We start from the raw sequence: 25,903 nt of genomic DNA, 5'->3' as shown, positions 1-25,903 counted from the left end.
GATCACAACTCTATATATATATATATATATATATATATATAGGGTCTTGTTAGGATGAGATTTTTGGGCATAATTGAGAAATGAGATGCAATCTCAGCCACTAATTCACAAGATTAATTTAATGTCAACAACTATTAAATTATGTCAACAAGGGGGTATAATTGTCTTTTCATTAATAATGTAGAGGACAAAAATAAAATACATTTGAAATCATTTTCTAAAGTCTTCAAATCTTCAACATTCAAATCTTCAAATCTTCAAATCTTCAATTCTTCAATTCTTCAACATTCAAATCTTCAAATCTTCAACATTCAAATCTTCAAATCTTCAAATCTTTAAATCTTCAATTCTTCAACATTCAAATCTTCACATCTTCTTCAACATTCAAATCTACAAATCTTCAACCTTCAAACCTTCAAATCTTCAAATCTTCAAATCTTCAATTCTTCAACATTCAAATCTTCAAATCTTCAATTATTCAACATTCAAATCTTCAAATCTTTAAATCTTCAATTCTTCAACATTCAAATCTTCAAATCTTCTTCCACATTCAAATCTTCAAATCTTCAACATTCAAATCTTCAATATCAATATCGAATGTCAACAACTCATATTAAAATGTCAACAACTAACAAATAACACTTACAATTCACATATCAATACCGTGAATATTGAATGTCAACAACTCCTATTAAAATGTCAACAACTAACAAAATAACACTTATAATTCACATATCAATAGCGAGAATATCGAATGTCAACAACTCGTATTAAAATGTCAACAACTAACAAATAACACTTATAATTCACATATCAATACCGAGAATATCGAATGTCAACAACTCGTATTAAAATGTCAACAACTAACAAATAACACTTATAATTCACATATCAACTACGATGTCAACAACAAACATTATTCATGTCAACTACGATGTCAATAGCAAACATTATTCATGTCAACAACAAACGTTATTTATGTCAACTACTATGTCAACAGCAACATTTTACGAATAATTAATGTCAATAGCAAATATTTTCATGTCAACGACCTATATTATTTATGTCAACAACAACGTTTTACATATAATTCATGTCAACAACAATGTTTTACATATAATTTATGTCAACAACATTTTTCATGAAATTTATGCCAACGACCTATATAATTTATGTCAACAACAAACGTTATTATGTCAACGAGCTATATAATTCATGTAAAAAATAAACATCTTCATGTCAACAACTTATATAATTTATGTCAACAATAATATTTTAGGCAATATCACAAACACATTATCTACACAACTAAAAAGTTCAAGCAACACAATCGAATTCAAAGTTGCATCCATATATTTCACAAATTAATTGTAATTTGCTTTCGATTTTAGAAAAATCGAATCCACATAATTAACAAATGAATTCACAAATTTCAAATTAAAAAGGCAATCAGTAATTCGAATAGTAACCACTTCAAATCCTACCCTATCATACGCTTCTCTTACCTCACCTACGTAAATCAGTTACATTCATCAATAATATACTCTATTATCTAACTCATTTGCCAAAGCGAGATTCAATAATTTCCTCATCAATTAACTAGTGATCAATTGCAGTTATTTTAACTCATTTTACTTCATATCACTTCAAAGCAATTCCAGTAACACACCAAACAACAGCACAGAATAGCAACAAAGATATCAAAGATAAACACGATGTTACTAGCTACTTACATGCCTTGTGAATCTGGACAGACTGAAGCCGAAGAAGGCCCAGTTGCAGAGGGAGGCTGCAAGCGAAATGGTCAAAGCTCCGGGTGCTCTTCTACGCGATCCGTCACTCACCTTACCTATCAATAGCCAGAATATCAAATGTCAACAACTCGTATTAAAATGTCAACAACTAAATGTAAGACTTATAATTCACATATCAATAGTTAGAATACTAAATACCTAGACTGCAAGCTTGATTCCCTAATCCAGCTCACATCCAACACAATTGATAATCCAATTCCTCCCGACTACCATCACCAAATCACAGATCAAAAGCAACCAATCAGAAAGAGAATTAAAAATTACTAAAACGATTGAATTGTGGGGAAATTTACAGAAACCAAACTCATTGGATAGAAGAACACCAAAACCCCCAAATTGAAATGGGGGAAAGACAACTGCTTCAATAATAGAGATTAAAGAGTTTATAATATTAGTAGAGCATCAAATCGATAGGAATTGAGTGAAAACATTACTGCCACAATCCAAAAAGAGTAATCAAAAATCACTGAAACAGTCGAATTTGGGGAAAAATAACATACACCAAACCCACTGGAGAGAAGAACAACAAAACCCCCAAATTCAAAGGGGGAATGAAAACTGCCTCGTGAATTAAGCGAATTTAATACCTAATTCTACATAAGAAGAGAAAGAGATTATCTCACCAGGCTTGAAAAACACAGACAATACAAAATCAATAGCCTTGAGAGCCGAATTCTCCTTCTTATTTGCGAAAAGGAAGTTCTCCGGCTTCAAATCGCAATGCATAACCCCATGCTCGTGCAACATCCTGACCACCTCCGCGATCGTCCTGGCCACGCCGGCGGCTGCCCGCTCGTTGTAGTGACCGCGCGCCACGATTCAGTCGAACAATTCCCCGCCCTCGCAGAGCTCCATGACGAGGTGCACGGCCTAGGCGAGCCACTTGTCGATTTCGCCGCCGCGCCGTGCAGAGCTCGATTAGGATCTTCTCCTCCGCCGCCGGATTGAGCGTGAGCAGCCAGAAGAACCAGCTGAGCGCCACCGACGATGTGTCGCGGTCGGCGAAGATGAAATTGAGGAGATTTGGCAAATTACCATGAAATTACCGTTATGCACTTTCATAATTAATTAATCTAAAAATATTTTTGATGTGGTAAAATCTGGACCACTCATTTAATAAAAATGAGTGGCTGATATTGCATCTCATTTCTCAATTAGCTTAAATAATCTCAATTGATCACAATCTTATATAATATGGATGCATTACCCTCCTTATCACCCCCTAGTATAAAACATAGGACTAATATAATCCCTTTGATCTATTAATCTAAAGGCTTTGATTAAATGTCAGTAGGTACATTATTACATAGTTTTCGTACATTAAAGGGCAAAATTGTACAAAACTATGATTTACAGCAGTTTTTAAACTGCAATTCCACGATTTCAGCCATTTTAATTGAAACTGTATTCCCTTTCTCTCTCACCACCAATCTTTCGTCTCCCTCACATTTTCTCACTTTCAAACCCTAGTATCCCCAATTTCTTTCTTTGTTCATTACTAATCATCACAAATTTTCTCTATTTTGATGTCGTCGACCACTCTCTGAAGAAGATACTGCAAATCTCATCAATTCACGATCTATTGCTCTTTATTTCGAGGTATGTTGATTGCGATTCAACCATCCTCGATTCAGTCGCCGGTTGACGTTTTGAAGACGACGGAGAGCGTCGACGGATATTTTTATTTCATGAACCTTTTTCGAGTGTTATGTAAAAGAGCCGCATTTCTGGTAAATTTTGACCCTAAAATATTTGGGTTTTAAATAGACGTCTATTCTTCAGTGATTGTAGGTGTTTTTTGCTCTAATTGCTTCGGATGTTGTCGATTTCTGTTAATTGGGAAATTGTTCATTTTTTTTGAATTAAAGAATTAATGTTTTGATGAAAAATCTACATTACAAACTGCTCAACTGCGTTTCATATTAAATCAAGTGTTCTTGTTGTTTCTTGTTGTCAATCGTGTACATTATTCACACAAATTGGTACATTAATTCTGTAATGTAAGATTATGGTTATTTAATGTACGATTACCAAACAATCACTGTGAATACATCTTTGAATATAATGTACGATTATGATTGTTTAATGTATATGTCACACACATATTAATATATATTATAATGATTTTAATATGTTGGCGGAAGTTAAATCCATCCCCGAAGGGTTTAGCGATCCATGGGGCTAGGGTATAGTACCGACTCACTTATAAAACCTCGTTGTTCATTATTTTGATATAGACTGCTACATTATACAATCTCAGATGTACATTATTTACTTTGAACTTGTACATTATTATGTGGATAGATTTCAGAATTACATTGATGGAAAATATTAGATCAGTCCTTGATATCTGCTACATTATTATGTGTTGTGGTAGTTTGAGTTACATTAGTGGACATGTTCTGTACGTTACGTACAGTTGATTATCTACATTATCATTTGATGTTTCTTAAAATGTAATCTCCTCGTACTTTGGTTTGATATTGCTTGTAGTTTAATATCCTCAATGTCAATAATTTTTTAATAGGTACAAAGCGCCCAAAAAATCTTGGTGATGAGGACTTTGAGGAGGACATCCAACCTTTCCCAACCCATGATACATTATACGTGCATAATTGTACATGAATTCAAAATATCATTCAATGCGATATGATGTAGCTATATATGTACATACATTATTCAGTAATTTAATTACATTAATGTCTGAGATTCATACATTCAAATACCATTTTCATACATTAATACCAACATTAAACTAATTCTTACATACATTAAACTAAGTCTTTCGTACATCACAAAACCACATTTATACATCAAGTTATGTATGAAACCAAAATCAATGGATAAAAATAGATATTATAGGAAAGTATTGGTATTATGCCATATCTCCCTGCTCTTGGTGAAGTTTTCGTTAGTCGGCCGGTACTACAACCTAGCCGGATGGATTGCTAAACCCAAAGGGTATGGATGCAACGTGCTACAAGACATTAAACTAAACCTTTTGTACATTAAACTAAGTCGTTCGTACATTACGAAGCCATATTCGTACATGATAATCCGTGTGAAACCAAAAACCCAAAGGATACAAACAGAAATTATAGGAAAGTGTTGGTAATGTGCCCTAGCCAATGGATTGCTAAACCCTAAGGGAAAATAGTTATCTCTCTGTTCTTGGAGAAGTTTTCGTTAATCGGCCGGTACTACAACCTAGCCCGATGGATTGCTAAACCCAAAGGGTATGGATGCAACGTGCTACAAGACATCAAAATAATTCTTTCGTACATTAAACTAAGTTTTTTCGTACATTTCAAAATCATATTCGTACATCAAGTTCCGTATGAAACCAAAACCAAATAATACAAACAGAAATTATATAAGATAATGTACGAAAACAGTATAATAATGCACGTCGTCATTTTTAAACATAGCCATCATAAGGAATTAATGTATTGGTTGATAAAAAGATGCTGCAAAAAAAATTAAATTAATCAACTAATATATTCTACATTAAGAAAGGAAAATAAATCAATGAAATATAACCACCAAATCATGGGAGGCGTGAATCATGGGCTAAGCACAACTGACGTTTTTTGTTTCTACCATCCATGCCCTTTTTGAATTTTTAATCAATTTAATTAATTCCAAGTGGATCTTATATTAACCATTAGATCACACCTAATCAAGGGATGTAATTAGTTTTCCTTTTTAACGATTTTATACACATTAATCTGAATACATCCCTATATATATATATATATATATATATATATATATATATATGTATATATGGGGTGCATTAGGCTCCTTTGCACCCTAAGTGTCCTATTTCCTTCTTAATCTCAGCCCTTGGATCCTTGAATTGGATGGTTGTGATCAATGCATTATTAGTCTATAATGTTGCATTATTAGCCGCTGTGCATTATTAGAATGAAAATGTGCATTATTAGTTTATAATGTTGCATTATTAGTCGCTGTGCATTATTAGAATGAAAATGTGCATTATTAAATGACACGTGGCATTAATATAACCGTCAGATGACAAAATCGTGGGGCTAGGATTAAGAAGGAAAAAGGACAAAAGATATGAAAAGGATTTGAATACATCCCTATATATATAGTAATAACTAACATCACATGTGATCAAATACTAACTAATTTATAGTAATAACTAATAACTAATATCAATTTTGTACGTTAAAAATATCAACACAAAGACATAAATTTATCAATCTTCTTGTATTGATAAACTTATGTCTTTGTGTTGATATTTAAATTTACATATTGTATTGATATAATTATGCCTTTGTATTGATAATTTTAATACATTGAATTGAAAGTTATTAGTTATTACTATAAATTAGTTAGTACACTAACACGACCGAACTATATATATATATATATAGTGTATATGCCTTTGATTTGTTTTGTTGTCTATGAAAGTCCAAATTTCAGAATAAATTGTTGTGTAAATAATATATTATTGAATCAATTATCGTCTATATGCATTTGTATATTAGTGGTCACGCAATCTAATTAATTCGAGATGTATGGTTTTTTAATTTGGTCCCACCAACCTCGTTTTTCTTCATTGTATATGACTCGTGATTTAAATACATAAAAATCTGCTAATTATACAATTATTATTTTACACATTAAATTGATTGGTTATGCGTATGACAAATTATTAGTATCTGAACTTAATTATACTGACATAATTTACATAATGAAAAATTTGAATCCATTTTTCAATATATAGACTTATTTATCTATCTATTTAAAATATCATTTTCTTAAGTAGCATGAGATTTTAAATAAAGTTATTAAATTAAAATAAAATAAATATAATTTAATATTTTAATTAAAAGAGAGAAGAAATAATTTTTTGCAGAAATGAATTTTTTTTTGAACAAACTAAAAAAATATAGACATCAACATTACTTAAATAAGTACTCCCTCCGTCCACGATTAAGAGTCTCATTTTTAAATGGCGCGGGTTTTAAGAAATGTTAAGAAAAGTGGGTGGAAGAAAGTTAGTGGAATAGGAGTCCCACTTATATATATTAGTTTTAAATGATATGTGAGTAGAATGAGTTAGTGTAATTTGGGGTCTCTTTACCATTTATAGTAATTATTGAACCGGGACTCTTATTCGTGGATGGACCAAAATAGAAAAACGGGACTCGTATTCGTAGACGGAGGAAGTATAATATACCTAGTATATCTATTATCGTAGTAAAAGAGGTCAGCCTATCCAACAACTTTGACAAATTAGAAATTTTATTATTTATTAACAAATTTAATAATTTGTTGTATCATCGTGATTTCACCTTTAGCAAATTAGAGTCGGTTCAAATCATTAAGTTTATGCTTTCCCCCTTATACTACATTTACCAATCTCCATCGGCTCTTGCTTCCCTATATCATACTTTATTATCTCTTCATATGTATCTATCTCGTAATTACTTCCAATTCTTTTTTTCGTAACCATTACCGACTCATTCGACGTTAATGCCGATTTTTTTGACATTGTCGATACTCCCTTATTCATCCTCTAACTTTTTACCTTGTGGTTGTTAAATTTGTGAAGCCTTGTTTCATCTTTAATTCCCATCGTTGAAATCCTAACTCGCCATTGTATATAATCAAATTTGTTTTTTTTTTTAAATTCTTATAATATCCATATACTTTATTATATATAGCCATTGTATATGATCAAATTTGTTTCTTTTTTAATTCTTACTATAATTTCTATATCTTATCGTCAATATAATCAAACAAATTATAGAAATAAATCCTCGATTCAAAAGGTATGAAAATGTTATTTATGACATTTTCTCTCCCTCATGGAAACTGTCGATTAAATGAAAAACAATGTCAACTATTATAAATGACAAAAAATAACCGAAAATGATTATAAGCTGGCAAAACTATTGAAGTTTAGTCCAACTAATAAATTATAATGGATAACTAAGAACAATAAATTGAAAATTGCAAGAAATGTTTCACAAAAGAGGATGATTCCTTCTCATCCCCAAATAATTAACTACTCATAAAAAAGACAAGAATGGAAGACTTTTCACGAATAATTTATCATTTATTGAATTGTAATCCAAGTAGGACTATGGCAACGGTACAATCACAATATATACTACTAACTTTCAAAATATTTATTCCTAGTTTTTCAACAATTAAATTATTCTCTTTTAATTATAATAAAAACTGGTACATTAACACATCAACAAAAGTAATCAATAAAAAAAAAAATTATTTTAAAAATTAAAGAATACTATAGTCACAAAATATTTTGTTTTATTCATATGAATTTACAACCGTTATCTAAGTCGCGTGCTTAATAAACTATGTCCGTAATAGCTTAAATTTAAAGAATACAATAAATCGTGTTATACGACAAAGGCCGTGCTTTTCCTCACAAAAATCTGCAGCGGTTATCTTCAGTGTCCTTTAGTAAATTATGCCTCCACGCAATAACTTGCGAGCTACGCAAAATGGATATACCATATCTTGGATACCAGATGTGAGATGTAATCAACCCAATAGTCAAACACGTCTAATATATAAAAGGAATTATATAGGGTTTCATAACATATCATGAGATCGGAATTTGCTAGTTGAATAAGGTCGTTGTCGACTTGCTGTCATCGTCTGCCGCCGTTTAGGTTAAATAATGAAATCGCACATCAGAAAATGGTCGAAATGGAGACAAAGAGATAAAATAGGGTTAGAGGCTTATTTATATAGTTTCCAATACCATAGACCGATAATGGATTCAGTGGACAATGCATGTTCGACCCGACCTAAGTCTATCCCAGATTCTTAAAAAAACTCATTTGATACCCGTGAAAATGTCACATTTTCATTTTAATTTTCCATAAATAAGATTGTATATTTATAAACATGAAAACATTACTACGTACATTAAAATAATGTTGCATAAAATCTTGTGTTCGTTTTAAGAAATCAGTCATATTCGATGGGAATGTGGGAGTAATAGATGATAAAGATGTAAATAAATAATAGTAATGCTTTTAAATAATGTGTGAGATACAGAATTGTTACATACAGAATTGTTACAAAAGTATAAGGGGAAATGCATACATTTGAAACTTAATGACTCACTATGTATATCACACTCACACACTCCATTTCTCTTCTATCCTTCAACATTTCTTGCTTTGATATCGATTTCAGTGTCAAGCAAGTATCCTTACCACACACCACACTCTCTCATTTCTTGAGTTTCTTGCCCAATTTGGGTAAAAAAATCTCCCAAAAAACCAATCCAAAATCCCTTTCTACATTTCATTTCTCCTCTGTGTAATCCCTGAAAGCCATTCTCAAATCTTGCTCTCTTTTCCATTAAAAAACCCAACTTTTTTTTTTCTTGATATTCGTTATTCTCGAGGGAGAAGGGTGAGATTTAGAATAGTTACAAAGTACAAGGGGAATACATAAATTTGAAACTTATGGAAACACTATATATATAACATTACCAATACAACATATACAACATTTTGCAAAATCTTTACACACTCGCACACTCCATTTCTCTTCCATCCTTCAATTTTTCTTGCTCTCTTTTCCATTAAAAAACCAAACTTTTCTTTTCCTGTTTTGAGTGCATTTTTAGTGCATTTAAGTGTTAAAAGGGGTTTCTTGCCACCAATTTCGTGTGTGTTGTTTGTGGGTGTGGTGTAATTTTGTAAAAAAAGCATTCTTGGGGATGGAAACGGGGCAGGACATTGTGGCGGTGGCACCGGTGTCGGCGATGGGGGCTCCTCCGCCGACTTCTTTGGCGCCCGGGTTTGAAGCTATTAGTGAAATTGATGTCTACAAATTTGAGCCATGGGAGCTTGATTGTATGAAAAGATTCAATCTTTTTATATATTTTTAAATAATTGTTGCATATTCATGCTTTGTTTGATGTAAAGTTGCAGTCTTTGAAGATTCCTATTTTTTTTAGGTTTTTTTTGTGTTTTTTTAGGTTGTTATGTTTTTCAAGTTTAGATGAAGAAATGATGTTGTGAATGAGTGTTGTTTATATGTATAAGTTTGAACTTGTGAATGAGTGTGTGTGTGCGTGTGCGTGCGCGTGCATGGTGCGTTACACACATTCGTCGATTTCTAACTAGCTTCCGTATCTTAATGATAATCTTGTGGCCTAAATAGAGCATTCGGTGCTGAAGACGAGAGATCTGGAGTGGTACTTCTTTAGCCCTGTGGATAAGAAGTACGGGAGTGGATCCCGCCTCAATCGCGCCACTGGGCAAGGGTACTGGAAGGCGACCGGGAAGGACCGCCAGGTGAAACACAAGAACGAGTCCATTGGAATGAAGAAAACACTCATTTTCCACAGCGGACGTACTCATGATGGAAAGCGGACTGATTGGGTGATGCATGAGTACCGGTTGTGCGACACACAACTGGGAAACGCCGGCGTTCTACAGGTGTGTATCGATTCCCAGGGATTTCATGCTAACTTTAGAAAAAATAATAAAATTCTTGTCTTTGTTTTGTCAATTAGGATGCATTTGTGCTATGTAAAATCTTCCACAAGAGTGGCACCGGATCACCTAACGGTGACCGATATGCCCCATTTATAGAAGAGGAATGGGATGAGGACGCCCCGCTTGTGGTCCCCGCGGAAGATGATGTGGAAAATGGTGATAAAGTGCGTGGAGATTGCACAAACACCGAACAGGTCTTGTGCATGTTTTGTTCATTTTGGTGCAAGACTTTCTTTTATGGTTTAGATTGTTGATTAGTTGCATCGAAATTTATATTTTCGAGTAGCGAAAGTTTATCGTGTGAAATAGAGTTTTTTTTAGCATCACGAGATCTTGTAATTACTATTTTCCTAACAATCTATCTCAAAATGTTTTGCAAGATGTGCAGCCAATCGTAGCCCCGGCCGATACCCCCAGCGTCCCTCTCCAGCTGTCGAAGAGGGATCCTGCACCCGAACTGGAGCACCTCTCGCTGGACAACGTCAAGAGACCGAAGCGCGATGATCCAAACTTCAGAATCGCCAACGGATCCGAGGACTCCACCTCGACAATGATGATGACGAAAACCAACTCCCCGCTTGTAGAGATCCCCCTTCTGGAGACCCTAGGCGCGAGTGACAACCTCCCGGGCAGCACGCCCACGTTTAACTCGGCGGAACTGGAAAAATCGGTCCCTCCCGGCTACCTCAATTTCATCGGCAACTTAGAGAAAGAGATCATCGACATCTCGATGGACAGGGAGAGGCTGAAGATTGAATTGATGAGAGCGCAAGCTTCCAAGTGCAGCTGATACGTATCCAAGTGCAGCTGATACGTATTCCCACTCAACCTCCTTCTTCTCTTCATGTCCTCGTGGCAACAGGCCATTGTCGTTGTCATCTGTACGACTGCAGCTTATGTTGAGAGGGAAACCACACAGGCCTGGATTTCCTTCAAAGGATTCAACGGGAAATGTTTGGATTTGACGGCCATTTGGGATCATTCCGACCAACTTATTGTTTGACAGATTCAACACTCCAATGAATGTGAGCTCTCCAAGCTCCATTGGAATTTGGCCTGTTAGTTGGTTTGCAGAGAGGTCGAGTGATTCGAGAACCTTCAACTGGCCAAATGACTTTGGAATGCTTCCATTGAGGGCATTGTGAGAGAGGTTGAAATGATGAAGTGAAGTTAGATTACCAAATAGGTATCTCTCCTTGGAAATTATTGGAAGAGAAATCAATGCTACCGAAGTCTTTCCATATACAATAAAGCTCTAAATTTATCCCTTTCATGTTTAATGTCATAATGTATCCTGTCCACATGTAGTAAAAGTCTGACAAAATGTACCTGCTTGTATCACCATGTAGTGTCATTGCACTCCAACTAGAGAAGTTTAAGGATTCCAGACTTCCATTGAAATGATTTGAGGATATATCTAGAATTTGGAGAGAATCCCAATTGTTGTGACATCTCACTTCCCCATGGAATCTGTTGGAGTTCAAGACTAGAACTAGCAACGTCGATGACAACATGCATGGCAAAGTGTCGTTGATTTGTTGTTTCCGACGTCCATGAACTCCAACAACCTGCAACTTTCTAAGGACCTTGGGATCCTCTCTTCTAATGTTTATTGTAAAGATTGAAATATCTTTGCAATCTATAGAAAAATTGTCTGGAATAATGCCGCTGAGGTTGTTCTGCCCCAACTGGAGCACGCTAATATTTTCAAGTAGGCAAGGGGCTATGCCGCCACTTAATTTATTTCCAGACATGTCAAGAGTGTTAAGATGTGTGGCATTGCAGAGGGTGGTGGGAATTGATCCACTTAAACGGTTATTAGCAATACACAAGTACGAGAGATTAGAAATTAGTGGAACGGGCAAGTGTAACTCACCGCTGAGCTGGTTAGACTGCAAGTTTAACTCTCTAAGAGAAGCAGACATATGGTAAGGCTTTTGCACATCTGTCAGACGATTAAATGAGGTCCAAATAGTCATGTTGTGTTTCCCAAAACCAACTAGGAATCTCCCTCGCCAATTGATTGTTTGAGAGATCCAACATTTCCATATTAAGTTACATGAAGCTAGTTCTAACCATTTTAGTTGGACACATCTGTAAGAACTTGAACTGGAATTGCCAACATCTACTGACAATATATTGTGAGATACACCAAAATGTGTAAGATTGGCAAGGTTTCGAATGTTGTCCAGTCGAAAAGTGCCATTATATTGGTTGTAGCCAAGGTAAAGTTCCAGCAATAAAGGAGAGAATGGGGGATGCTACCAGAGAATTAATTATGTTCCAAATCTAAATAAGAAAGATTGGAAAAGCCTTCAAACAATGTCGGAGAAAGTGAGCCTGTCCTTGACAAATCGACATGAATGAGTTTGGTTAGGTTAGCAAAGGTGGATGGAATCGAACCCTTCAAACTGCAGTTAGAAAGACCCAAGACGGTCAAACTTGGAAAACTGGCGAGCAAGTCCGGAGCTGATTCTGCTGAAAGATCATTATAACTAAGCTGAAGAAAAGAAAGAGAATGGAGTTGTAGAAAGGAGCTAGACAAAGGGCCAGATAAAAAACAATCAATCAAGCTCAAAGCAGTGAGATTGGGTAAATATGAAGATATAATGTGGCTCCATTTTGTCCTTTCATAAGAGGAACTGATATTGACATAATCAAGATGGAGCTCTCTAAGCCCTGTTAGATTTTGGACAAGCATCTCAAAATTTGGGTGCTCAAGACTTAGAGTAGTATAAATGCCGGAGATATCGAGACTAACCAAACTGGGCAAGGACAAAATTTCAAAAGGAACCTGTCCTTCAAAAAAAGCATTTGACAAATTCAAGTGTGTCAAATATTTCAGATTCTGGATACCTCTTGGAATAGGGATGGGAGTATCTCCATAGTTGTAATTGTCGGTGAGGCTAAGCTTCTCCAAATACTTAAATTTAAAGAGACTCGATGAATCCCCAATTCCACCATAAATGCCCTCATCATCGAGCTGCAAACTAACGACGTAGCCAGCAGCATCACATTCCACACCGAGCCACTTGCCGCACTCGCCACTTTCATTCCATCGCACGAGTTTTGTTGAAAGAGAAGAATTGAAGATCAACTCATCTCTGAGTTGAAGCAACAAGGTTTCCTGATGGCGAAGGCATTTGTTATTGCAAGAATGAGCAACAACAAGTTTGAATGCATTGTCAAAGAAGATATTGATAATTATTTTTTTTGTGTGTGTGTACAAATGATGATAGGTGAATATGGGTTTAAATAGTTTTCTTGAATATCTTTTTTTTAAGACCACCACTTGAATAAATAAAGACATTCATTTGTAAATTCCACAATCATGGAAGTGATTTGTGGGTTACAATTCTAAGTGGACTTGAGGTCCTTAAGTCCTAATCCAGGAATTTCCACGAACACGATTACAAGTTTTAATTGGCCATAAACAATTTGATTAAAATTTAAATTTAACTAACTCGTTTATTATCAATCTGAGTGGAGTTTGGAGACTTTGAAACATTTTGTGCCCACTAACCTTTTAGCTTAGTGATAATTTCAAAGTCTCTGTCTTTGCAAATTGATTGTAGAGACAAAGTGATGTTACTATTTGTTCAATTTTCCACATGTTAGGCCAAGTACCAAAAATCCAATATACACTTAATGACAGCATTTTTTGACAATATTAGATATGGTTTTGTTTTTCACAGGTAGATATGGTATGCATCGTTTTATTTTTGAAAATAAAATGTCTGCATTAACATAAGCTTAAATTTAATTGGTTTTTAGCTAAATAACACAAACACATAGTACATATGAACTACACACCTAATAGTAAACACCAACACCATTGTCTCTTATAGCTTGATTCATCAACTCTCTTCTTATTATTTCCATCGGAACAATATCTCGTCGACAACTTCATCTATTTTGTCAAAATATTTCTTTCTAAATCTTAGACTACACAAAAGTACCCATACAAATCCTCCAAATCCCACAACATATCCAAGTGAAGCAGATACATATCCCCACTCAATCTCCCTCTTCTCCCCCGCATTCTCATGCTCTGGTACTAATGAACCATCACCATCGGTACTCCCGCAGCTTATGTTGAGAATGAAGCCACACAGTCCAACATTTCCCGCGAAGGAATCAGCTGAAAATGTTTGCAACTGACGCCCATTTGGAATCTCTCCAACTAACTTATTGTAGGACAGATTCACGACTGAAAGGAATGTGAGCTCCGCAAGTTCCACTGGGATCGCCCCTGTTAGTTGGTTTCCAGAGAGGTCGAGTGATTCAAGCTTCCTCAACTTCCCAAATGACTTCGGGATGCTTCCACCGAAAGCATTGTGGGAGAAGTTGAGATGACGAAGCGAGATAAGATCACCAATTGCACTTGGAATCTCTCCTTGGAAGTTATTTCCAGAGAAATCTATGGTAGTGAAGTCCTTCCAAATCTTAACAAACTCCACATTTATCCCTTTCATGGTTAAGGTCACGCTAAAGCTCCCGAACGAGTAATAGCCCGAATTCTCGTACTTGGGTTGTGGCTCACTCCCGACCACCATCGCCCTCCAACTAGAAAAGTTCACCGATTCCAGACTTCCATCGAAGCTATTCCAAGATATGTCCACAACTTGTAGGACAGGCCAGCTTGCGTGGCATGTCACTTCGCCATGGAATCTGTTGGAATGCAACACAAGAACACGCAAACTCAACGACTGCATGCAAGGGAAGCTACCATTCATGATGTTGTTTCCGATGTTTAAGAACTGCAACGACTCACAACTTTCGAGGGACCTCGGGATTTCCCCATGCAGAGTGTTGTTGCTAACATCAAAATATTGAAGGTTGCAACCGCGAGAAAAGTTATCAGGGATGCGACCGGTGATGTTGTTTCGCCCCAAATCCAACAATCTAATGTTTACAAGTAGGCATGAGGGTATACTGCCACTCAATTCATTAACAGACAAGTCAAGAATTTGGAGGCTTGTAGCATTGCAGAGGGAAGATGGAATTGATCCGATCAAACTGTTGTTGGAAAGAGACATGGATGAGAGTTCGGATCCGTGTGGGATTGGAAAATGCAGCTCGCCTCGAAGCTTGTTAGAGTGCAAGTCTAGGAACTGAAGAGAAGCAGACATATGGTACGGCTTTTGCAAATCTTTCAGAAGATTAACTGAAAGGTTCAAGAACCGGAGTTGTGGTCTCCAAATCCAACCACCCTCCAACAATCCGATTGTTTGATAGGTCCAGATATTCCAGTACGTCCGAATACTTTATAAAATCGGGGAAATTATGCAATTCACATGAGGCAAGGTGAACCTCTTTAACCTTGGAAATTCCATAACTGCTTGAATTAAGGCTTCTAACATCAGAGAATGAGTTTTTCGATAGATCCAGATACTCAAGGCTATGAAGTTGGAAGAAAGAGCCCGGAACAAGTCCCTCCAACCGATTACTACTCAAATCTATGGTAACAATGTTAGACAAGTTCACAACGGAAAATTCTTCAAGTACTCCAGTGAACCGGTTGTTGCTAAGACGAAGTTCCAACAATGAAGCAAGGCGAAACACAGAGGGAGGAATGCCACCAGAGAATGAATTGAAACCCAAGTTCAAATAAACAAGATTGGGAAAACCTCGAAAAAGGGTTGAAGAAAGTGAGCCTGTGAAAGAGTTATTAGACAAGTCCACATAAGTTAGCTTAGTCAGTGAAGAAAATGTGGAAGGAACAGAACCGGTAAAGTGGCAATCGGACAGGTCTATCTCCGACAACGACCTGAGATTGCTAATCGAACTTGGTATCAAACCCGAAAAATTAGTGAAACTCAGCCTCATAGACTTAATAGACCCTGACTTAGTAAACGGTGGTACGCTTCCGCTAAGCAGTTTATTATGAGACAAATCAAGATTTTCCAAACTTGGAATACCAAATATCACTTCAGGAAAGAAGCCTTCCAAACCACACCCAACAAGGCTCAAAGTGGTTAAACTCGAAAAACTGGCGAACATGTCCGGAACTGCTCTTGACAGATCATTAAGATCTAGTCGAAGAACAGAAAGGGAACGGAGTTGCCAAAAGGACTTAGACAGAGGGCCAAACAGAGAGCACCGGCACAAACTCAGCCCGGTGATGTTAGGCAAATACGATGATATCACACGACTCCATTCTTTCCTCTCGTGAGAGGAAGTAACATTGACGCCATCAAGATAGAGCTCTGTAAGCCCTGTTAGATTCCCAACAAGCATCTCCAAATTCGGGTGATCTAGTTTTAAAGGGTTCATGTTGAGTAAAAAAGTATGATATCGAGCGTTTCCCCTGTAATCGTTTGATATATCGAGACTAACCAATCTTTTCAAGGATAGAATCTCTGCAGCAACCTGGCCGCCGAAGTCGGCATATGACAGATTCAAGTGTGTCAAATTGGTTAGAATGCGAATACCTTTTGGGATGGGAGCGCGGTTGAAGTCATTGTAAGCGAGGTTGAGCTTGTGGAGATGCTCGAGTTTGAAGAGGCTCGATGAATCATTGACTCCACCGGAAATGGACTCATTGTTGAGCTGGAGGGTTACGACGTTGCCTGCGTCATCGCACCCCACGCCTTGCCACTTGCAGCAGTTATCGGTTTGATTCCATTGTGATAGTTTGGATGAGAGGGAAGAGTTGAAGATCAACTCGTTCTTGAGTTGAAGCAACAAGATTTTTTGATAGTCAATGCATTGGCTATGGGAATGAGTCAAAATGAAGGAGGAGAGTATGGTAAGGAAGAGAAAGTTGGGAAGCATGGTGATGAGTATGATGGTTGAAAGGTGTTGAGGTCTTAATTTAAGTGTTTTCATTTGTTTTGTTTATGTATGTTGTATTGGAGAGTGACATGCAATTGGAAGACTAATTCATAGGTTAGTAATTGTGGAGGAGTAGTCAAAATTTTCTTCATTTCTTAAAGAGTTTATGTGTGCAAAAATCAACATTTAATATTCCCAAAGGTTGAAATTTCAAGGTTCTGTGAATAGGATAAAATAACATGAGATCATTACATTGGACCAATGACTATTAAAGTTGTATCATCAAAATCTTGACTTTATATATAGTCAAAATAAATTGTCCTTAAAGTTAATCTGAAAGACGAAATTAGTTACTCTTACCGTTCATAAAAAATATACAAAATTGTAAATAGCACTAGTTTTAATGCATATTTGGTAAAAAAAGATAGCAGGGAAAATGTAGTAGAAGTTATTATTGATTTAAAATGATGTGTAGAGTTATTATTGGTTTAAAACATTTTATTTTAAGAACTAGTCTAATTTTGATTGACGGTCTAAAGTGATAAAATTAAGTTATTTTTGAAGACGGAGATATGTCATGTTAAAAATCTTAAGATATCTACATGAAGCCCACCAAATTCAGCCTAGTCCGATCCACTTCTATGGGCCAAGAAGCCCAATACAGGGTAACAGAAACTGGGCTGGGCCCAAATAATTTACAGAAGGCCATTTGTGAACTTTTTGCATATCTTCTAATTAGATTGCTACGAATATGGAAAATGGATCAAATCAAAATTTATTAGTATAGCCAAACTAGAGCTATTAAATTGCTTAGAATACGCCTCATGCCTGATTTATAAAATGTATTTTATGTAAAATCCTTCAAATTTTTCGTGATTTCACGTCAAAATTGAGCGTGTAAGATGGGCAGAGAGAAAAACAAATCAAATTTTGTAACTCTATTGTAAAGTAAAAATAAGAAGGGATATTTGCATCCAATGTCACGAAACTTTCAAAAAGTTGGACTTTTTCCACGAACTTTAAAATTGGCAAATAATATCACGAACTTTACCCCGTGTTTATTTTTTCCCACGAATGAAAAAATTCCCACAAATAATATTATGATACGGATTTTTTTCGTAATTTCTCGATAACAATTTTGAAAGTTTCAATTTTTTCAATCTTTGAAGATAGATTTTCTTGAAGCACACCCTCCAAAAAATTGTTCTTCAATCTATTAAAATAACATGAATTTTTTCATTCGTGGGAAAAAACAAACTCAGGGTAAAGTTCGTGATATTATTTGTCAATTTTAAAGTTCGTGGGGAAAAACCCAACTTTTTGAATGTTTCGTGATATTAGATGTCAATATCCCAACTAAGAACTTAGAAATAGGTTATCGGCGCGTGGGCCTACTTGTGGAATTGAATAAAACAAACCGACAGTCTCTAAATCAACAGTGAAAAAAGTGGGACTCTTTAGTCTGTCAACCATTAAAAACAGTATTATACGCTTGTAAAATTTTATATGTTCCAATACTATTACAACTCTTGAACATCATTTTTACTTAAAATTTTGAAATAAGTTATACTACTACAAACAAGCATATACTATTTGCTTTTGAAAAGCAAGTGCTCAGCTTTGACTAATTAAAACGTGTAAAATGGGTTAAGAAAAGCAAGTGAGCAACGAAGAAGCTGTCTTCCCATAATGCATATTTAAAGCAAGTGTATTTCCAACCATAACACATATCCTCTTCTTTGCAATGGCAGTTTCTTTGCTTATGCTCTTCCTTTTCTTCTTCGTCTTCTTCACAACATTTGTCGATGGCCAATGCCTCGATGATCAATAAAAGTTGTTACTTGATCTCAAGAGCGAATTCAAATACAATTCTTCCATTCCACCTAGTCTTTTGGACTGGAATGAGACAGGTGATTGTTGTAAATGGTACGGTGTGGAATGTGATGACTCGGGTCACTTTATCACTTTGGACCTCTACTACGGGGGTGATTGTTGTAAATGGTACGGTGTGGAATGTAATGACTCGGGTCATGTTATCACTTTGGACCTCTACTACGGGGACCTCTCTGGCAGAATTGGTGAGTCATCAGCCCTTTTCCAGTTGACATACTTGTCGAGGCTTGACCTTTCCTCAAATGACTTCACGGGTGAGATTCCTAACCAATTCCATTGACTCCCAAATTTGAGAGACCTTCGTTTGCCATATTGTCGTTTCACTGGAGCGATTCCATCCACGTTGGTCAACCTAACTGAGCTAGTTCTTCTCTTCTTAACAAGTAACTTACTCACTGGTTCAATTCCTTCATTTCATAACTGCAAGAATCTTGAAATAGTAGATCTTAGCAATAATAAACTAATGGGCTCCCTTTCTCACTTGCATTTTCAAGGTCTTACAATCCTCTCCTATTTAGAATTAAGCCGAAATTCATTAAACGGCACCATTCCTCACCATCTTTTTACCCTTCCTTCAATTTCTCACCTTCTTCTATACAACAACCAATTTAGTGGACAAATCAATGAAGTTCCCATTACGACCCACTCCAACCTTTATAGTCTAGATTTGAGTGGTAATAGGATGAAGGTCGTATTCCTAACTTCTTCCATTTTCGGGGCATAACATCTCTCAGGCTTTCTAACAACTTGTTCAATGGCATTTTCAAACTGAATAACATTCAAAGTTATACAAGCCTTTCAGAACTTACTCTTTCTTACAACAACCTGTCAATTGACACAACCAACATTAGTTCAAGTTCCCATGGATATCCCAGTTTAAGGGTGTTACACATGTCATCTTGCAATTTGTACGATTTCCCTGATCTTAGAAATGCATCCAGTTTGGATGATTTGGACCTCTCAAACAATCATTTGCGAGGGGATATTCCAAGTTGGATTTGGGAAACTGAAAAGGACTCTTTGGACCTTTCTTTCAATCTACTGACAGGTTTGAAAGAGTTTCCCATCTCTCCAAATTCCAGTAATTCTATTATCATGCTCGCAAACAATAGACTAACTGGGATGATTCCATCCTCCATCTGCAATGCATATTTACTTCGTGTTCTCGACTTGTCATTCAATAACTTGAGTGGTAGCATACCTTCTTGTGAAATAAAAAAAAATCTTGTGAAGTAGGCTCTCAATCTCAGGGGAAACAAAATCAGTGGTGTTATCCCTGATCAATTTTCTAGTGAGTGTAGCCTACAAACCTTTGATGTTAGTAACAACAACTTAGGCGGGAAGGTTCCTAAGTCTCTGGGAAATTGTAAGAAGTTAGAGGTGATGAATGTTAGAAATAACAACTTCAAAGATATTTTTCCTTGCATGTTGTCGTTGAGCTTGCGCATACTTCTGTTGGAGCTGTTGCGCTCCAACAGATTCCAAGGAGACTTGAGATGTAGTAAAAGTTGGCCGAATGTTCAAATTCTGGATATATCTTCAAATAATTTCAGTGGTCGTTTGAACTTGCTAAACGTCTCAAGTTTGAGAGGAATGATGCTTGAGAGTTCTACACATGTCAGGCTCAACCACTCTAACTCTAACTATTTACCTACCAATAGTTACTACCACAATGAGGTGAATATAACCGTCAAAGGGATTGAGGTGAAGATTGTGAAAATTTGGCCTGACTTTACATGCATTGATTTGTCTTCCAATTATTTTGAAGGAGATATACCAGATGAAATTGGTAATCTTAGCTCACTCTATCTTCTCAACTTATCTCACAACTCTCTCACTGATACAATCCCAAGATCATTGGGCGCCTTGACTGAGCTTGGGTCGCTCGACCTCTCTTCAAACAAGCTCACCGGAAGAATACCAGACGATCTCACGAAACTCGATTTCCTATCATTCTTAAATCTGTCTTACAATCATCTCACTGGACCGATCCCAACCAGTAGCCACTTTCAAACGTTTTCAGCAAATTCATTTGAAGGAAACGCGGGGTTATCTGGTTTCCACTCAACGGAAGTTTCAACAACCATCATCCACCTAGTCCATTGCCATCAGACGATTCGGGACCAAAAGATGAGGAAATTGAGTGGGAATATATGTTTGTTGCTTCTGGTTATGTTGTGGGAATAGGAAGCGTCGTATGGACACTGTTATGTTGCAGAAGCTTGAGAGAAACATACTTTGAGAAGATAGAGGAGGTTGCTGACTAGATATTTTATGAGAGAGGAAGGAGAACACTTTTGTCATTTTCGTCTGTCTCTCATTAATTGTCTTCTTTCACTTTTATTGTAAATGGTAAGTAGCTCCACATTCTCCTAACTCATCTAACTCACATTTTATTATTAAACTAATATATAAAATCGAGACTTACATTTTAATAACTATTTCAACTCACTTTCCTTCCAATTTCTTAAAACCCATACCGCAGCCAAAGTAATTGGGGGACGAAGAGAGTATTTTATAAATATTAAACAATATGATTGTGCAGGTGTCAGTTTGGAGTTTTGTACGAGACTAAAGCAATGCACAATAATAGTTAGAATTACATGAAAAAAACAAATGCTAAAATAATGCCCCTTTCGTTTTCTTTATAAGTGAGTCACATTCCCTTTTTTACCATTATGCTATAAATTAAAAAATATTAAATGGATATTAGAATTATATTAAATGGATAAATGAAAAACAAATGCAATAGCAACATGGACTAGACGAGAACAATGTTTATGATTAGTATTTACACAAGGTATTTATCATGTATATTCTCTTTTTTTCATTAAACATTTGAAAGTAAAACTAAAATATTATTAATATTAATGAGAAAAACCTCAAGATAAATAAGACTATACAAAATCTACATGAAGCCCATCAAACACAGCCTAGTTCGTTCCACTACCATGGGCCCATAAAAGGCCCAAACTATGGCCTAACCTGAACTGGGCTAAGCCCAAATAATTTACGGGCTTAGACCATTTTAATTGCGACGCATATTTTCTCTTTCGGGTTTTACATTAATTCCTTGAACAAAGTGCAGCCTTTAGTTTGCCACCGCATGTGTAATCTTGTTAAGTAAATCGATAATAAAATTTAAAATTTCTAATTATAAGTATATGCAATATCCAAATAAATAATTATACATCTTAGAAATAGTTATTCTCTTTCATAATAAGTTATACTATCAGACGAAATTCGCTCCAGACTCGCCAATAAATATATTTTAAATAAGTTGCTTCATCATCGCATATTTCTTCGATATTTTGTCGAAAAATGACATGGATGATATAATTGCAAATATTGCAACCTTTGTAATATACATAATCCAGTTTTTGAAAAGTGTAGAGGAATCGGAATTTAACAATCTTTCGTAATTTATTTAGCTTTTTAACAATCCGGTGAGATAAGACTGATAATTTATTTTAGTATTTTTCCCCCCAAAATTTGAACTTCTATATGATTGACCAAAACTAAAACTATTCAAATTAAAGCAAATTATGTTATTTAAATAACTACTATACCCTATATATAAGAAAAACAAAAGTCTGGATTTTGGTCATAAAAATTGAGCGGGTAAAAAATACTCCATAAACATAGAAAAAAGTAAAAACTTTTTTTGTTCATCGAGGCATTGTCCATCGACAAATATTATGAAGAAGACGAAGAAAAGGAAGCTGATAAGATATTGCGAAATTGCAAACTTTATGATTTATAATTTCAGTTTTTGAAAAAGATGGGAGGATGATAAGGGTATTTCCCTTATCACGATGCCGGAGACGATAAACAAGAAGTCTCGAGAGACGGAATCCCATCGACAACTCAAACTTTAAACAAAGTACTAAAATAAAACAGAAAGAAACGTAAATTCATATATTCATATATTCATTCCATGATTGAGAATATATGAATTTACGTCTCTTTCTATTTTATTTTAGTACTTTGTTTAAAGCTTGAGTTGTCGACGGGATTCCGCCTCCCGAGACTTCTTGTTTATCGTCTCCGGCATCGTGATAAGGGAAATACCCTTATCAATTGGTGCTTTCATCGTGAAGTGACCATGACTTCCAACAATGAAATCTATCTATCTTACCTATGTGACCAGATAATGGCTGCCTGCAACAGAATACACAAGAAGTTGGACGAGATTGAGCAGCACGCATACTACAAACAGTCCTCCGATTGGCCGGTTGCATCTGCTGTCCCACAACCACCGTAAGGCCACCCGCCATTAGTCGACGCGGGGTTTCACCCACCGCACACTCAACCGCAAAAGCAGGCCCAGATTCAGCCCGCTACCGGCTGTTTTCCACTAACGAGTCACCACTGCTCAGCAGCGCCACTACCGGCAGTGGTTGTCCAGTCGTACCGAGGATGCCCAATGAACGCTGCCGTCGTACCCGATGATGCCATTGTAAAGGAAGTCCAAGATTAGTGTTGCAACGAAGTCATGCTCTTCAATCGCAAGTCCTATGACAGAGATGAGATGCTAATGGTTGCCCCACCCCCTCTAGCTATGATCTATCTAGCTATGATCCCACCGCCGTGCAGCTCAAATCAGGTGTGTGTTGATGACGATGAAGTTCTTCCTCACCATTTGGAGTTTTTTCAGGATTACGGTGATCACACTTCGGTTCCAATTGAATCTGTCGATTCAGTGGAGTTTGAGCACCTTGGCGAGGGGAACGATAGGATTGAAATTAATGGTGCAATCAAGGATCGAGACCGAGTTGATGAGAAAGAGTCTTTGGTTTTGGGGGAAGAGGGGAGAAGGACCGATGCATTTCTTGGTGTTGATATCATTGGGGAATCTATGAAGCCAAATGAAGTATTTATGGAGCCGAATGAAGTGTATAATGGGACTGGGCAGTCTTGTATATTTGATCCAGGAGGCCATATATACCAAAGTTTTGATCGCAATTGGAAGAGGTCTGAAGCAATTATTGGAACATGCATAATAGTTCACATACGTTGTCACGCGATAGTTGGTTATACGCGGGAAAAACTACGATCTCATGTTTTTGATCCAGGGGGAGATATCTTTGTCACACGATAGTCGGTTATAGGCGGAAAAAACTACGATCTCATGTTTTTGATCCAGGGGAGATATCTCGCCAAAACTGTTGTTGTCCACTCTCTTCATTGTGTCGTGGTTTCCACCATGTATTTTAACCATGGGGGAGTTGATACAGTCATAATATTATTATTATTCCATATTTCTTTCGTATCTTGCATTATTATTTAGTTGCATTATTTAGTTAGATATTTAGGGATCGCATATCTTTTTCATATCTTTTGTCTTGCTCATTAGGTTAGAATCCTATTATAAATAGGGCTATTGTTATTCTCTTTAATCAATCAATGAAAGAACAAGTATTTATCTTTTAATTTACCGTCATGAAAGCACCAATTTGTTAAGGATAATCTCCTTAACGCGATGCCGGAAGATAGATTAGAAGTCCCGGGAGGCGATATCCCGTCGACAACTAGAATTTGCAGAAAAACGATAAACAAAACAAGAAAGGCGATAAACGATTATTTCATTGATTGCCTAATGAGAATAACAATAGGTCTTATTTATAATACTAAAGAGTAAAAACTCTAACTTAAGGAACAAGAAAATATAAAGATACGGTAAATCAATAATAACCTAAATAGAAGATATGATAAATCATTAGTAAACTAAATAATAGAGATATAATAATAATACTAATATGACGGTATCAGAGGAACTAAAATTTAATAATCTTTAGTGATTTATTTAACAATTTGTCCACATCTTAAATTGTGATTGTCATGTATGTCACTAACAGTTTCACATAAATTTCGACGTGCAATATGACTGACCAAAATTTAACTTCGTAATTCAATATTTTATTTTTAAACCTTATAAATTTACCTAATTAAAACAATTTGTTTAGTTTAAATGACTATTATTAAAAAAGCAAAGTGTGAATTTTGGACTTAAAAATTGCGTGTAAGATGGGTCGATAGAAAAGCAAATCAAATTTTGTTAATTCATTAAAAGTGAACAGTGAAAAAGGATGGCGGCGCGTTGGCCTAGATTAGAATTACCAAAGGTAGAATGAAACAAACCGACATTCTCTCAATTAAATTGTGGAAAAAATTGAGACTCATCATTACACTCTCAATCAACACAACAGTAATGCTTATATATGTTTCAAAATTAAAAGTAATTTTGTACAGACTTCTTCTATTGTTAAACCGTAAAAAGAATTCCAAAGTTTTTTCCTTTAAATACAAATTCGAGATTCAAAATTTATTTTCGAAATGATTCAAGAAAATAAATATGTGATCTACAAGTTGGCAAAGTTTTATTAAAATTCCACTTAATTTTTTTAATGAAAAGTCTTTGGAAAAACCATACCTGTATTATGAATTAAAATTTCAAACTTGTTAGCACTTAGGACTAATAAGACTTTAATTTAACATGTTTTAAATAAAATTATGAAATAAGGTATAGAGACAAGCATATACTATTTGCTTTTGAAAAGCATGCGCTGAGTTTTGACTTATTATAACGTGTAAAATGGGTTAAGAAAAGCAAGTGAGCAACGAAGAAGCTGTCTCGTTCATAAACCAATAATTGTAAATTATTGAAATACATATATATATCCTCTTAGTACTTGCATATTTAAAGCAAGTGTCTAAGCTCAAGTTTTTAGACACCTATTCATTGTAATGGCTCTTTCTTCGCTTCTCCTTTTCCTTTTTTCGGCCTTCTTTGTAGTATTTGTCGATGGCCAATGCCTCGATGATCAAAAAAAATTGTTACTTGAGCTCAAGAGCTAACTAAAATTCAATTCTTCCACTTCACTGCGTTTGGCG

At 35.7% G+C, this 25,903-nt stretch overlaps 1 protein-coding gene and 2 pseudogenes across 1 annotated transcript; 2 read left to right on the top strand and 1 right to left on the bottom strand.

The window, feature by feature from the left end:
- Positions 1-9,555: 9,555 nt before the first annotated feature.
- LOC125190324 lies at positions 9,556-11,129 on the top strand (annotated as a pseudogene).
- Positions 11,130-14,129: 3,000 nt separating this feature from the next.
- LOC125202396 lies at positions 14,130-17,116 on the bottom strand (annotated as a pseudogene).
- A 2,784-nt stretch (positions 17,117-19,900) lies between these two features.
- Positions 19,901-21,196, top strand: LOC125190313 (receptor-like protein 18). Its single transcript, XM_048087588.1, has 2 exons — positions 19,901-20,057; positions 20,346-21,196. The coding sequence occupies exons 1-2, from the start codon at positions 19,901-19,903 to the stop codon at positions 21,194-21,196; spliced, it is 1,008 nt and encodes a 335-aa protein (XP_047943545.1).
- The last annotated feature ends 4,707 nt before the right edge of the window (positions 21,197-25,903 follow it).

This window comes from Salvia hispanica, chromosome 1 (genome assembly GCF_023119035.1).
Source record: "Salvia hispanica cultivar TCC Black 2014 chromosome 1, UniMelb_Shisp_WGS_1.0, whole genome shotgun sequence".
Lineage (NCBI taxonomy): Eukaryota > Viridiplantae > Streptophyta > Magnoliopsida > Lamiales > Lamiaceae > Salvia > Salvia hispanica.
This window is presented reverse-complemented; position numbering and strand designations above follow the sequence as displayed.